The following is a 13209-nucleotide window of genomic DNA, read 5'->3' on the forward strand; positions in this document are numbered from 1 at the left end:
TGAGAGTCGTTGGAGTGAGAGGTCAGCCATATTGGTAGTACTTGGCTACGCACTTAGGTTTGTCATATCGTTGTCTGCAATGCGTTAGGTAGACACGAAGAAATGCTCCGTCTGGAACGTTATTGGATATATTTGTGAAAAACATCCTAAAGATGGATTCTCAACTGAGTTTGACCAGTTTATTCGACTTTTATTATGACTTTTTGAATTTTTCGTTCATGTGTAAAATCTTCATGGACACGTGAGCTCCACCATGCTAGCCAAAGTTGCTAATTCGACAGAAGAAATGGACATTCTAAAACAAAACAACGATTTATTGTGGAACTAGGATTCCTGGCACTGCATTCTGATGAAAGTTCATCAAAGGTAAGGGAATATTTATGATGTTATTTTGTATTTTTGTGGACTCTTTGGACTCCAACATGGCGGAGAATGGCTGAGCGCTGTCTCAGATTATTGCATGCTGTGCTTTGTACTAAAGTTATTTTTTTTTAAATCTAACACAGCGGTTGCATTAAGAACCAGTGTATCTTTAATTATATATGCAACATGTATTTTTCAGCAAAGTTTATGATGAGTTTTTCTGTTAGATTACGTGGCTGTCTAAAATTTCTCCGGACATTTTGGTGCCATTTGTGACCATGGCGGCAATGTAGAACCACGATTTATAGCTATAAATATGCACATTTTCGAACAAAACATAAATGTATTGTATAACATGATGTCATAAGACTGTCATCTGATGAAGTTGTTCAAAGGTTAGTGATTAATTTTATCTCTTTGTGGGTTTTGTGAAAGCAATCTTTGCGGTGAAAAAATGGCGTTGTGTGTTGGGCTATTGTGGTGAGCTAACATAAATATATGTTGTGTTTTTGCTGTAAAACATTTAAAAAATCGGACATGTTGGCTGGATTCACAAGATGTTTATCTTTCATTTGCTGTATTGGACTTGTGATTTCATGAAATTATATTATATGATATCCCTGTGGCGCTAGGCTAGGCTATGCTAGTCAGCGTTTCTGATAAGGATGATCCCGGATCCGGGATGGGGGGTCCGTAGAGGTTTTAACTGATGGAGACCCCAGTTCTACTGTATATGTATGTTTCAACTTACCTGGTTGCACACAGCTTCTACATATCGTACAAAGGCAAAGTGTTCACAGTTGAGTGAGAATAGTCGGTATGGGAATAATAAATGTTCATCAGAGCATCAAGCCTCTGATTTATCTTTTCCTGTGATGAGGGCTGGTGACCTCCTTCACACACAGGAAATTCTGCTTGCAGGCCATGGCGGATGGTACTCATCAGTCACCCCTCATCTAGGATCAAAGCAGTTTGGGAATAAAGATGCACTTGAGGGTCATAAAATAGTAATTACATAAAAGTAGTTGTACATTTGTTGACTCAAGACTTTATGGGTATCATTAACTCTAAATATCAATATAAGAACTCTGTAACACACCAATCTTGTATTACCCTGTTTTCACATTCATGTCTCACCTGTCACTGCAAAATGGATTATGTGTCCATCTTCATCATATACACCCAAATGTGAGTATCCAATAGGGTAAGAGAATTCGATCAAGTCTCCAAACTTGGTAGCTGACAAAATGTCATCAATATGTACAGAACATACCATAAGAAATGCATTCAAAACTCCACCCTATGACAGCTTACCTATTCGGTTTAGCAGCAGAGTTGACATTGTAGATGCAGGTGCAGGTTTGTAAAGGATTTCACACAATTGTTCTTGCAATTTTCCAACATTCAATCAGTAGTTTTACTGTAGTTTAGTTATAGACTTGCAGTGCTTAACTTTTTTTTTTAAAGACATCATACAGTGCCTTCAGAAAGTATTCACACCCCTCGACTTTTTCCACATTTTGTTGGTGTTACAGCTTAAAATTAAATTGAGATGTTTTGTCACTAGCCTACACACAATACCCCATGATGTCAAAGTGGAATAATGTTTTTTGAAATTAATGAAAAGCTGGGCACTACAGACCCTGGTTGTCACTCCTGTAACAACCAGCCGTGATCGGGAGTCGCATAGGACTGCGCACAATTGGCCAAGCGTCGTCTGGGTTAGGGGAGGGTTTGGCCGGGGGGGGCTTTACTTGGCTCATCACACTCTAGCGACTCCTTGTGGCGGGCCGGGCGCCTGCAGGTTGACCTCGGTTTGTCAGGTGAACAGTGTTTCTTCCGACACATTGGTGCGGCTGGCTTCCGGGTTAAGCTGGCGGGTGTTAAGAAGCGCGGTTTGGCGGGTCATGTTTCGGAGGACGCATGACTTGACCTTTGCGTCCCGAGCCCGTTGGGGAGTTACAGAGATGAGACAAGATCGAAAAAGGGGGTAAAATAAAACATTTAATTAAAAGCTGAAATGTCTTGAGTCAATTCAGCCCCATTGTTCTGACATGCCTAAATAAGTTCAGGAGTAAAAATGTGCTTAGCAAGTTACATAATAAGTTGCATGGACTGTGTGCAATAATAGTGTTAAACATGATTTTTGAGTGACTACCACATTTCAAACACAGATTCAACCACACAGAGCAGGGACATTTTCCAATTTGTCACGAAGGGCACGTATTGGTAGATAAAAAATAAAAGCATACATTGAATATCCTTTTGAGCATGGTAAATGTATTAATTACACTTTGGATGGTGTATCAATACACCCATTCACAACAAAGTTACAGGCGTCCTTCCTAATTCATTTGCCGGAGGGGAAGGAAACCGGTCAAGGATTTCACCATGAGGCCAATGGTGACTTTAAAACAGTTACATAGTTTAATGGCTGTGATAGGAGAAAACTCAGGATGGATCAACGACATTGTAATTACTCCACAATACTAACTTAATTGACAGAGTGAAGAGAAGGAAGCCTGTACAGAATAGAAATATTCCAAAACATGCATCCTGTTTGCAATAAGGCACTAAAGCAAAACTGCAAAAACTGTGTCAAAGTCATGAAAACAAAGCATATGTTTGGAGCAAATCCAACACAACACATCACTGAGTACCACTCTTCACTTGTTCAAGCATTGTGGTGGCTGCATCTTGTTATGGGTATGCTTGTCATCGGCAAGGACTATGACGTTTTTTTATGATAAAAGGAAACACAATATAGTTAAGCACAGGAAAAATCTTAGTGGAAAACCTGGTTCAGTCTGCTTTCCAACAGACACGGGATGTCACGATCGTTATAATGAGTGGACCAAAGCGCAGCGTGATCTGAGTTCCACATCTTTTTATTTTCGAGGTGAAACTCACAGCAAAACAAAAACAATAAATCTCAAAACGAAACGTGAAGCTAACAATAGGGCTAACATGCAACTATACATAGACAAGATCCCACAAAGCACAATGGAGAAATGGCTGCCTAAATATGATCCCCAATCAGAGACAACGATAAACAACAACCAGGCCAACATAGATCATTAATCACCTAGATAACCGACCCTAGTCACTGTCACGCCCCAACCAACATAGAGAATAAACAGCTCTCTATGGTCAGGGCGTGACAGTACCCCCCCCCCCCCCCAAAGGTGCTGACTCCGACCTCAAAACCTGACTCAATAGGGGAGGGTCCGGGTGGGCATCTACTGTCGAGGGCGGCTCCGGACCGTGGATCCTCGCCGGAGGAACCCGGACCGTGGCTCGTAGCCGGAGGATCCGAATCGTGGGTCGTCGCCGGAGGAACCGGACCGTGGATCGTTGCCGGAGGAACCGGACCGTGGATCGTCGCCGGAGGAACCGGACCGAGGATCGTCGCCGTAGGAACCGGACCGAGGATCGTCGCCGTAGGAACCGGACCGTGGGTTGTCGCCGTAGGAACCGGACCGTGGGTTGTCGCCGTAGGAACCGAACCGTGGATCGTCGCCGGAGGAACCGGACCGTGGATCGTCGCCGGGGACTCCAGACCGTGGATCGTCGCTGGAGGAACCGGACCGTGGATCGTTGCCGGAGGCTCCGGACTGGGAACCCTCGCATGAGGCTCTGGACTGGGAACCCCCGCTGGAGGCTCTGGACCGCAGACCGTCACTGGAGGCTCTGGACCGCAGACCGTCGCCGGAGGCTCTGGACCGCAGATCGTCGCCGGAGGCTCCGGACTGGGAACCCTCGCAGGTGGTTCTGGACTGGGAACCCCCGCTGGAGGCTCCAGACTGCAGACCGTCACTGGAGGCTCCGGACTGCAGACCGTCTCAGGAGGTTCCGGACCGTGGACCGTCTCAGGAGGTTCCGGATCGTGGATCGTCTCAGGAGGTTCCGGACCGCGGACCGTCGCCGGAGGTTCCGGAACGGGAACCTTCGCCGGAAGCTCCGGACCGGGAACCGTTGCCGGAAGCTCCGGACCGGGAACCGTTGCCGGAAGCTCCGGACCGGGAACCGTTGCCGGAAGCTCCGGACCGGGAACTGTCGCCGGAAGCTCCGGACTGGGAACTGTCGCCGGAAGCTCTGGACTGTGGAGGCGCACAGGAGGCCTGATGTGTGGGTCCGGTACAGGTGGCACCGGGCTGGACGCGCATTGGAGGCCTGATGCGTGGGACCGGTACAGGTGGCACCGGGCTGGTGACACGTACCTCAAGGCGAGTGCGGGGAGGAGGCACAGGACGTACTGGACTGTGGAGACGCACTGGAGGCCTGATGCGTGGGACCGGTACAGGTGGCACCGGGCTGGTGACACGTACCTCAGGGCGAGTGCGGGGAGGAGGCACAGGACATACTGGACTGTGGAGACGCACTGGAGGTCTGGAGCGTAGAGCTGGCACAACGCGTCCTGGACAAGGCAAGTGCGGGAAGCTGGCACAGGATGCACTGGGCTGTGAAGGAGCACTGTGGATGCAGCGCGTAGAGCCTGCGCAGGATATCCTGGACCGAGGAGGCGCACTGGAGACCAGGCGCGCTGTGCCGGCACAACCCGTCCTGGACAGATACCCACTTTAGCACGACAAGTGCGAGGAGTTGGCACAGAATGCACCGGGCTGTGAATGCGCACTGGAGACACAGTGCGTATCACCGCAAAACATGGTGCCTGACCGGTCACATGCTCCTCACAGTGAGTACGGGGAGTTGGCTCTGGTTCAAAACCTGGCTCCGCCAACCACCCCGTGTGCCCCCCCAAAAATTGTTTTTGGGCTGCCTCTCGGGCTTCCGTCGTGGCCGCGAACCCCGGTGTCGTCATTGTTGTTCCCTCGCTGCCTCCGTCTGCTCCCATGGAAGGCGATCCTTTCCGGCCTGGATCTCCTCCCACGTCCAGGATCCCTTACCGTCCAAGATATCCTCCCATGTCCAGGATGTCTGCTCCTCCTGGCCACGCTGCTTGGTCCGTTTGTGGTGGGATCTTCTGTCACGATCGTTATAATGAGTGGACCAAAGTGCAGCGTGATCTAGGTTCCACATCTTTTTATTTCTAGGTGGAACTCACAGCAAAACAAAATCTATATTTCTCAAAACGAAACGTGAAGCTAACAATAGGGCTAACAGGCAACTATACATAGACAAAATCCCACAAAGCACAATGGGGAAATGGCTGCCTAAATATGATCCCCAATCAGAGACAACGATAAACAGCTGCCTCTGATTGGGAACCATACCAGGCCAACATAGATCATTAATCACCTAGATAACCCACCCTAGTCACTGTCACGCTCCAACCAATATAGAGAATAAACAGCTCTCTATGGTCAGGGCGTGACACTGAAAGACAAATTCACCTTTCAGCATGACAATAACTTAAAACACAAGACCAAATATACACTGGAGTTGTTTACCAATACGACATTGAATGTTGCTAAGTGGATTAGTTACAGTTCTGACTGAAAATCGGCTTGACAATATATGGCAAGACTTAAAAATGTCTGTCTAACAATGACCAACAACCAAACTTGAGAGAGCTTAAAGAATTTAAAAAATAATAATGTGCAAATATTGTACAATCCAGGTGTGCAAAGCTCTTAGAGACTTAACCAGAAAGAGTCACATCTGTAATCCCTGCCAAAGGTGAATCTAAAAGGTGAATCTAACATGTATTGACACAGGGGGTTGAATACTTATCAATATACAGTATATTAGTGTTTTATTATTCATTACTTTTTTACAAATGTTAGAATTTTTCTTCCACTTTGACATTACAGAGTATTTTGTGTAGATCGTTGACAAAAAATTACAATTTAATTAATTTTATTCCAATTTTGTAACACAAAACATTCAGGAAAAGGTCAAGGGGCATGAATACTTTCTGAAAGCACTGTACATTATAGGCCTACATCTCTTCTGTCATGAAACAATACTAGGCTACATAGGCCCACTATTTTGTAAAGTTGTTAGTTGGTCAAGAAATAAACTATAAGAGTAATTTATTAATAACCTACTTTCAAAACATAATACACACACCACAAACAATTCCTTACCTGCGGCAGAAAGATAGGCTACAGTCACAGAGTACAGTAAAGCTGCAGGTGTTCTCGCGCGTTAAATAAAATGAATTTCGAATTTCACCACTGACTGTTGTCGAACGCAATATTTTCTTAGTATATGAGGCTATGGTAAAATATATTGTAGCTCACATGCTGCGTGTAGTCCATTATTGTGTCAATAGTTTTGACCATTAAATCTTAGCAGGTTTGGTGGCAGGGCGTGTTTTTTTTAGTTGAAGGGAAAGTCGTTTGTAAATTATTTCAAGTGTCAGTGACTCATTAATGTTTGGCCAGTATTTGTATTGTTGTCAGGCTGAAGCCTATTAAAAAGTTAGCCAGTCTGCAAGAATATTGAGAATATTCTAATAGGTGGGATAAAATAGTAAAATATTGAAATACCTAGAAAAACGTCTAATGACATTAATTTGTTGAAGAAATCACACGATTTCATTAAAAGGTATGCAAAATGTGTTCTAAATAATTTCCAAACACATCATAACAACAAAAAATGTTGAACAAAGTTTATGAGTGATCAATTCTTCTGAAGGTGATTAAAGCTTTCAACTGACAGTTTGTATTGTTCTTTTATATCCAAAACATGAGGTCAGTTGAAAACAAACAAAGAAAATTATTTATTAATAATCATGGTTGACCTTAAAATGAGGGACAGGTTTTTTTTTCTTAAAATGATTCACTAATCACATAATATAAATAATAATCTTCAGAAATGACTTTGTCAAGCAACAAAAATAACTAGGGCTATGATGGTGAAAACTTGGGAAAATGTAGGGGTTAAGTGGGTTAAACTCTTCCTTGAAGTTCCAGAGTGCACATAGGAAATTGTCAAAATGCTGAATTTGCGAGTATGAATGTGCTCTATATTAAAGGGCACTTAATTTAACTGACTATTAAAATGCATTATTGGTGCTAAATTATTACTTAAAATTTCAAAGGGACGCAAAAGGGACTCATTTCGTGGAACGACCTGCCTAACGACCCGCCTAAATACATTGGATTGATTGATTGAAGTGATGAGGATGATCAATTTTTTCCCAATATACAATATCGCCCACCCCATGCATGCAAAACAGACTTCAGTTATGTTTTATTTATCTATCTTTTACGCTACGTCAGACTATCAATTAATTGTTTTTGAACTATGTAACAAAATTATTTATTTTACATCTGAGTTGCATGTATTCCTCCCCAGCTGGTGCCTCTCATGCACTACTTTTTGTGGTTGCCAAACTGTACGGCCATCCTGTTGCTGACACAGCGGAAGGTGGTCGGCACCACCTCCCAGGAGTTGATTGGGTTATCAAAGAGACTGATCCCGTTGTAGTAAGTCTTCTTCACACCAAAACCCTCAGGGCAGAAGTCATTCATGTCAACCTGGCTGATGTTGTTGGAGTGAAGGTAGACCACCTGTTTAAAAAACATTACATATATCAACTGTTATCAACATAACATAACATATCAAGTGAAATCACCAATGTTGATGTTTAAAAAACATTACAGATATTAATTGTTATTAACATAAGTGAAATGACCAATGTTGATGTGATTGATGCTGCTTCACAACCCCCTCCACACTTTACCTGCAGATGCTTCATTCCAGCAAGACCTCCAGGGACATTGGGGATCCGGTTGTTCTCTAGATGCAGCTCTCTCAGGTTTTGCAGGTAATCCAGGCTGCCGTGCTCAATGTGGCGAATGTGATTGTAGCCTAAACCCAACCTAACACACACACACACACACACACACACACACACACACACACACACACACACACACACACACACACACACACACACACACACACACACACATTGAAATTGAGTGATTGATGAGACAATGAAGGGCAGACCAACTAGAGAAGGGGTCCCTAATTACATTCAGCCGTGTGTTGATTTTTCCTTGAGCGAATGGTCGGGCCACCGAAACATAGTTATTAATAATTTGTACACTGCAAATTGACCGCAACAATCCTAAACAGATATATTTTTTGACAAAAACAGAATAATTTCAAACGTTGATGATTACATTGGGATACGATCACATATGCCTCTCCATTTTTGCGTGGGAATTCTTGGAATCAGAATTCCTAAATTAAAATCACTTTCAGCTAATTTCCTGGTGATTAAACTGTATTTTATGTCCAAGAACGAAAATGATATATAAAAAAATCTTTCAGATGCTCACTTCTTATCTTCAAAGGAAAACATTTATTAAAAATTTTAAAAAGCATATAAGTAACAACAGCATAATAGAAGAGTCATTGTTCAAGTTGCACAACAGAAACTGTCGGGTATCATCATGATAGAGGCACCCTCTATTGCAGGGTTCCCCAATAAGCGGCTCTCAGGCCAAATTCGGCCAGCGGGTGATTTTATTTCCCCCCCAAGTTTTCTGAGCAAAGAAAAAAAATATATAGATCTACAGCATTCATAAACTCCTCATAAATGCATAATGCGATGGACTTTTAGAAACTCTCAGATATTGAACACCCTCTTGTAAAGCTACTTGTCCAGACGTACCTGTGCAAACCCTCATATTGCCTTAGGTCTTCTAGTTCAATGGCTTGAATTTGATTCTGATCCAAATGCAACTCATGTAGACCCTCAGGGAGATCCGGAAGGTGAAGGAGAACAAGTGACTGATAGATTCAAAGGATTTTTCAGTGGAAATGTGTGGGAAGTTGCAATGTAACAAACAGAACACTTAGCAGAACACTCCAAATATAATTATTGTAAAGGTTATGCCATGCTTTCTACCTTTAGGGATGCCTGTGAGTTTTGCCTCAGAAATGCAAAGGAAGGTAAGTTTGAGACCATCAAAGGCTCCCGGCTCCAAACCACTGTTCTGAATAGGATTCCTCCCCATCTCTGTAGGAGAAAAGTATGTGTTTAAGTCAATGCCAATACCTGCTCCAGTACTCAAGCGGCTAGATGTAGACCTCAAAGACCTTTAGATGTTAGATGTGTTTTGCTGTTCCCATATCTGGTACTAACACATAATAAATATGGCCTAAGGTCCAACTATAGCTTGTCATCTCACCAATGCAATTCATGCTGCCCAGGCCAGAGAAATCACCAGCCGCCACCTTCTTGATGTGGTTGTCATGGATACGGAGCTCCACCAGAGAGGAGGGCAGGTTCTTGGGCACGGCTGTCAACTGGTTGTGGGAGAAGTAGAGCTTTTGCATCCTTCTGAGGGGCATGAAGGCCCGCGGGTGCACCCTGGAGATCTTGTTATTCACTAACACCAGAGCCTGAGAAAAGAGGGATAGGTCATGAGGAGACCAGCCACCCTGACCCAAAATAAATATAGACCATCGCTCATAGAATAATACAAGCATTGTTTTCATTGTAATACTAAACCATGATATATTCAAACACAGATACGAATCAACCCATTACCATTATATAATAAGTTATGTACTATATATAGTAAACAATATATTACTTTTAACAGCATTAAAAGTGTTTATGTTTTCAGTATGGACACTGAAAGGGGGCACTACTATGAAAAAAGCAAAGACAGACAAGTGATGTATCCTTCTATTGAAATGCCAGAACTCTCTTCCACCATTTGTGTTATGACTGTTGGTGCTCACATAGAGGTTGCTGAGACCCTTGAAGTCATCCTCTCTTATCTCTCTGATCTGGTTGCTTTGAAGGTCCAAGAGCCTGGTCTCCGGGGGGACGTCATATGGCACATAGTGTGAACCTGCAGATCAAACCACAAGAGATGAACTTACCTGCTTGACTTTACAAACTTTTCCACATTCTGTCAGTTCGCCCACCCCATGCATGCAAAACAGACTTCAGTTATGTTTTATTTATCTATCTTTTACGCTACGTCAGACTATTACAATTCAGTTGTAATATAAACAGTTGTTATTGTTGCTTTTCAAAAAGTGTTAAATCTATGAATCATGACAATATACCTCTTGGACACACACCGTATGTTCTCACTCTTAAGGTTATGTCTGGATAATTCTACAAGTTAGAATTTATCATCATACTGTAATTTGGTAAATGCTGAGTAATTTTCTAGGCTATGGTTTGTATGCATATGTTGCACTTTGTTGTTGTTTGTGTGTGAGATGTCACCATATAATTAGGAAGACACCAGATACCCCAGACTCCACGTAGCACTAACAAGTAACGTGCAGTTGTGCAGTGTGGCTGCTGTCTATACATTAACAATTGTATGTTAAGTGTGAAGAATCATTTGGAGAGAATATAATATTGTGACTTTGTATCTCTTAACTCACCCAAGTCAGAGCACTGCACAACCTTCTGGTTACACTGACAGCCGAATGGGCAAGTAGGCTGTTCTGGTTTGTAGTATTCCTCAACTGCTGAGCCCTCCTCTTCATCGTTCATCATCATCATCATCAGCCCCTCTACATCGATGCTCTTCCCAAAGTCCAAGAAGCCCTTCTGCTCAAAGGGCAGTGCCACAGAGGGGATGGGTAGAGGGGTGGCACACAGCAGGAGAAGGACAACAGAGAAGGGAATCATGGCTAAGCCTTTTGTTGAAGAGAAATCACAAGAGGAAGACAAAAAAAAGCACAAGGAAAATGAACAGCAGTCAATAAAGAACCACAGTTATGAATCCAGCAACTATTCCTGTAGCCTACAATTGCAGAGTTGCTCCTCAATGTAAAAAATCTATTATAAACTGGGTGGTTTGAGCCCTGAATGCTGATTGGCTGAAAGCGGTAGTATATCAGACCGTATACCACGGGTATGACAAAATAATTATTTTTACCGTTCTAATTATGTTGGTAACCAGTTTATAATAGCAATAATGTACCTCTGGGGTAAGCAGTATATGACCAATATACCACGGCTAAGAGCTGTATCCAGGCACTCCGCCTTGCATCATCCATAAGAACAGCGCTTAGCTGTGGTATATTGGCCATATACCACACCCCCTCAGGCCTTATTGCTTAATTAACTTCCAGTTAGAAAATAAAACAATACTGAGGATCTCTAGGCTTGGATTTGTGTCCCCTGCTCTATGGTGTGATTAAAACACACACACTTAGGCAGTTGCTGGTTGTTTCATCCTTAGTGGATGCTGAATTTGCCCTTTAAGTGGTGAGATAATACAAAATGGTTTATTTTGGGCATATATCTTAAATATAATTTGCTTAACTCACCAGGAGTGGTGGGATTGTATTGTATATAGTGTAGATATTGAATGAGAATAAGTTTAAAATAACAAAAATGTCTCTCTGTTTGTCACACACACTCACACACACATACCAAACCTATAGCTAGCATTGTGTTACAGTTATGAGTAATTTCATAGTCAACATTGCCACTCCAGAGCAAAAGTCAGTCCAAAACAAATAGTAACCAGGGACAAAGAGGGAAATACACCCTGGCTTTCATACATATGTTTGTTAGGCTTCAATCTCAAGATGTGATCTATCATAGATGTCATAGGCGTTCTCACTTAAAAGTCAGTCTTACTCTTCCCATCAATTTTGGGCTTGGCATAAGAGGCAGTACAATCATGGACCATGGATACTATGTGGTCTTTGGGTCTGTAACTACTACACTGTGTGCTATCTGTCAATATGTATTAGCAGGATTGTACTGCAAACTATCAATAGATGCCCTAAGGTAATTTGGAATCATCTCAGATGAGCCTTCAGTTCAAGGTTCTTTGTTGAAAATAAGAAGTTATTTTTTCATATGAGCAAAGAGTCTTTACTCTTTACTGTGGAACTGGAGTTTGACTTTTCTCTGCCTTTGCCACGTGTTGTGAAAGGCCTGCTTCCTCCCCCTCTCAGGAGTCAAACTCCCACACCCTTTACCACAGTAAGGCCCCAGAAGCCACATAACTGGCTTTTCTCAGGAAAGGTTTTTTATAGACTAAGGGCTGGATTCAATCCGTTTCGCAGAAGTATTGTGGAAGATCCACATTATAGCTCGATTGAAATTTTGTTCCCACATTCTTAGAGACTGCATTCACGGTAAAACACTGCATATGTCGGCTCATTCTAAAATTACCTTTACATTTTTATGTGGATCTTCCTCGATACTTCCGTGATACAGATTGAATCCAGCCCCCACTCTTTCACAGCCACTCTTTTCCCAAAGCATATGCTATTTCAGCATAGGGTCCAACCTGCGCTGGAGTAGCGGTAACATAGTAAAAGTAAATTAGTATGATATGTTTTAATTTGTGGCTGTCCATCATCCATTTCACGAATTCCAAATCTTACAATATGTTACAAATTTGCAAAATGTATGATATACTAAGAATTCCAATTGGCTGTGGCTAACATTAGCTACAGTTGGTGGCTCACGCTAACATTAGCAAGGTGGCTATAGGGGTTAGGGTTTGGGGTTAAGTTTAGGGTTAACTTTAGGGTTTGGAGTTAGGTTAAAGGATTAAGGTTAGGGGAAGGGTTAGATAACATGCTACTGTAAGTAGTTGCAAAGTATCTAAAAAAGTAGTAGGTATTGCAAAGTTGTCCGTATTGAGATAAATGTTCACTTTATACACCTAGCCATCCACCCCAAACAGCTACCCTACTTTTGTTTTTGCGTTAAGTAACCTTCTGTCTTACGTAACCAGACATTTACTATGTTACGTCAAGTCTATGAGGCCAGGCTGGAGGGTCAAATTTCTAAATACAATGAATGAGATGGATGAGGGCTAGAGGGCTCTAACTCCTCTAGCTCCACAATGAAATAGGGTGCAGGCCAGGCAGCAGGCTGTTAGCCAACCTGCCAGCTTAGTGGAGTCTGCCACTAGCATAGTC

At 42.8% G+C, this 13209-nt stretch overlaps 1 protein-coding gene across 1 annotated transcript; it reads right to left on the bottom strand.

Moving 5' to 3' along the window:
• Positions 1–7646: 7646 nt before the first annotated feature.
• On the bottom strand, positions 7647–10948 carry LOC120058673 (biglycan-like). Its single transcript, XM_039007421.1, has 7 exons — positions 10699–10948; positions 10036–10148; positions 9477–9690; positions 9196–9304; positions 8957–9052; positions 8018–8156; positions 7647–7844 (listed from the first exon to the last, which is right to left on the bottom strand). Exons 1-7 carry the CDS (start codon positions 10946–10948, stop codon positions 7647–7649), a joined length of 1119 nt encoding a protein of 372 aa, XP_038863349.1.
• Between the last annotated feature and the right edge of the window lie 2261 nt (positions 10949–13209).

The sequence above is a fragment of the Salvelinus namaycush genome, chromosome 14, assembly GCF_016432855.1.
Source record: "Salvelinus namaycush isolate Seneca chromosome 14, SaNama_1.0, whole genome shotgun sequence".
NCBI lineage: Eukaryota > Metazoa > Chordata > Actinopteri > Salmoniformes > Salmonidae > Salvelinus > Salvelinus namaycush.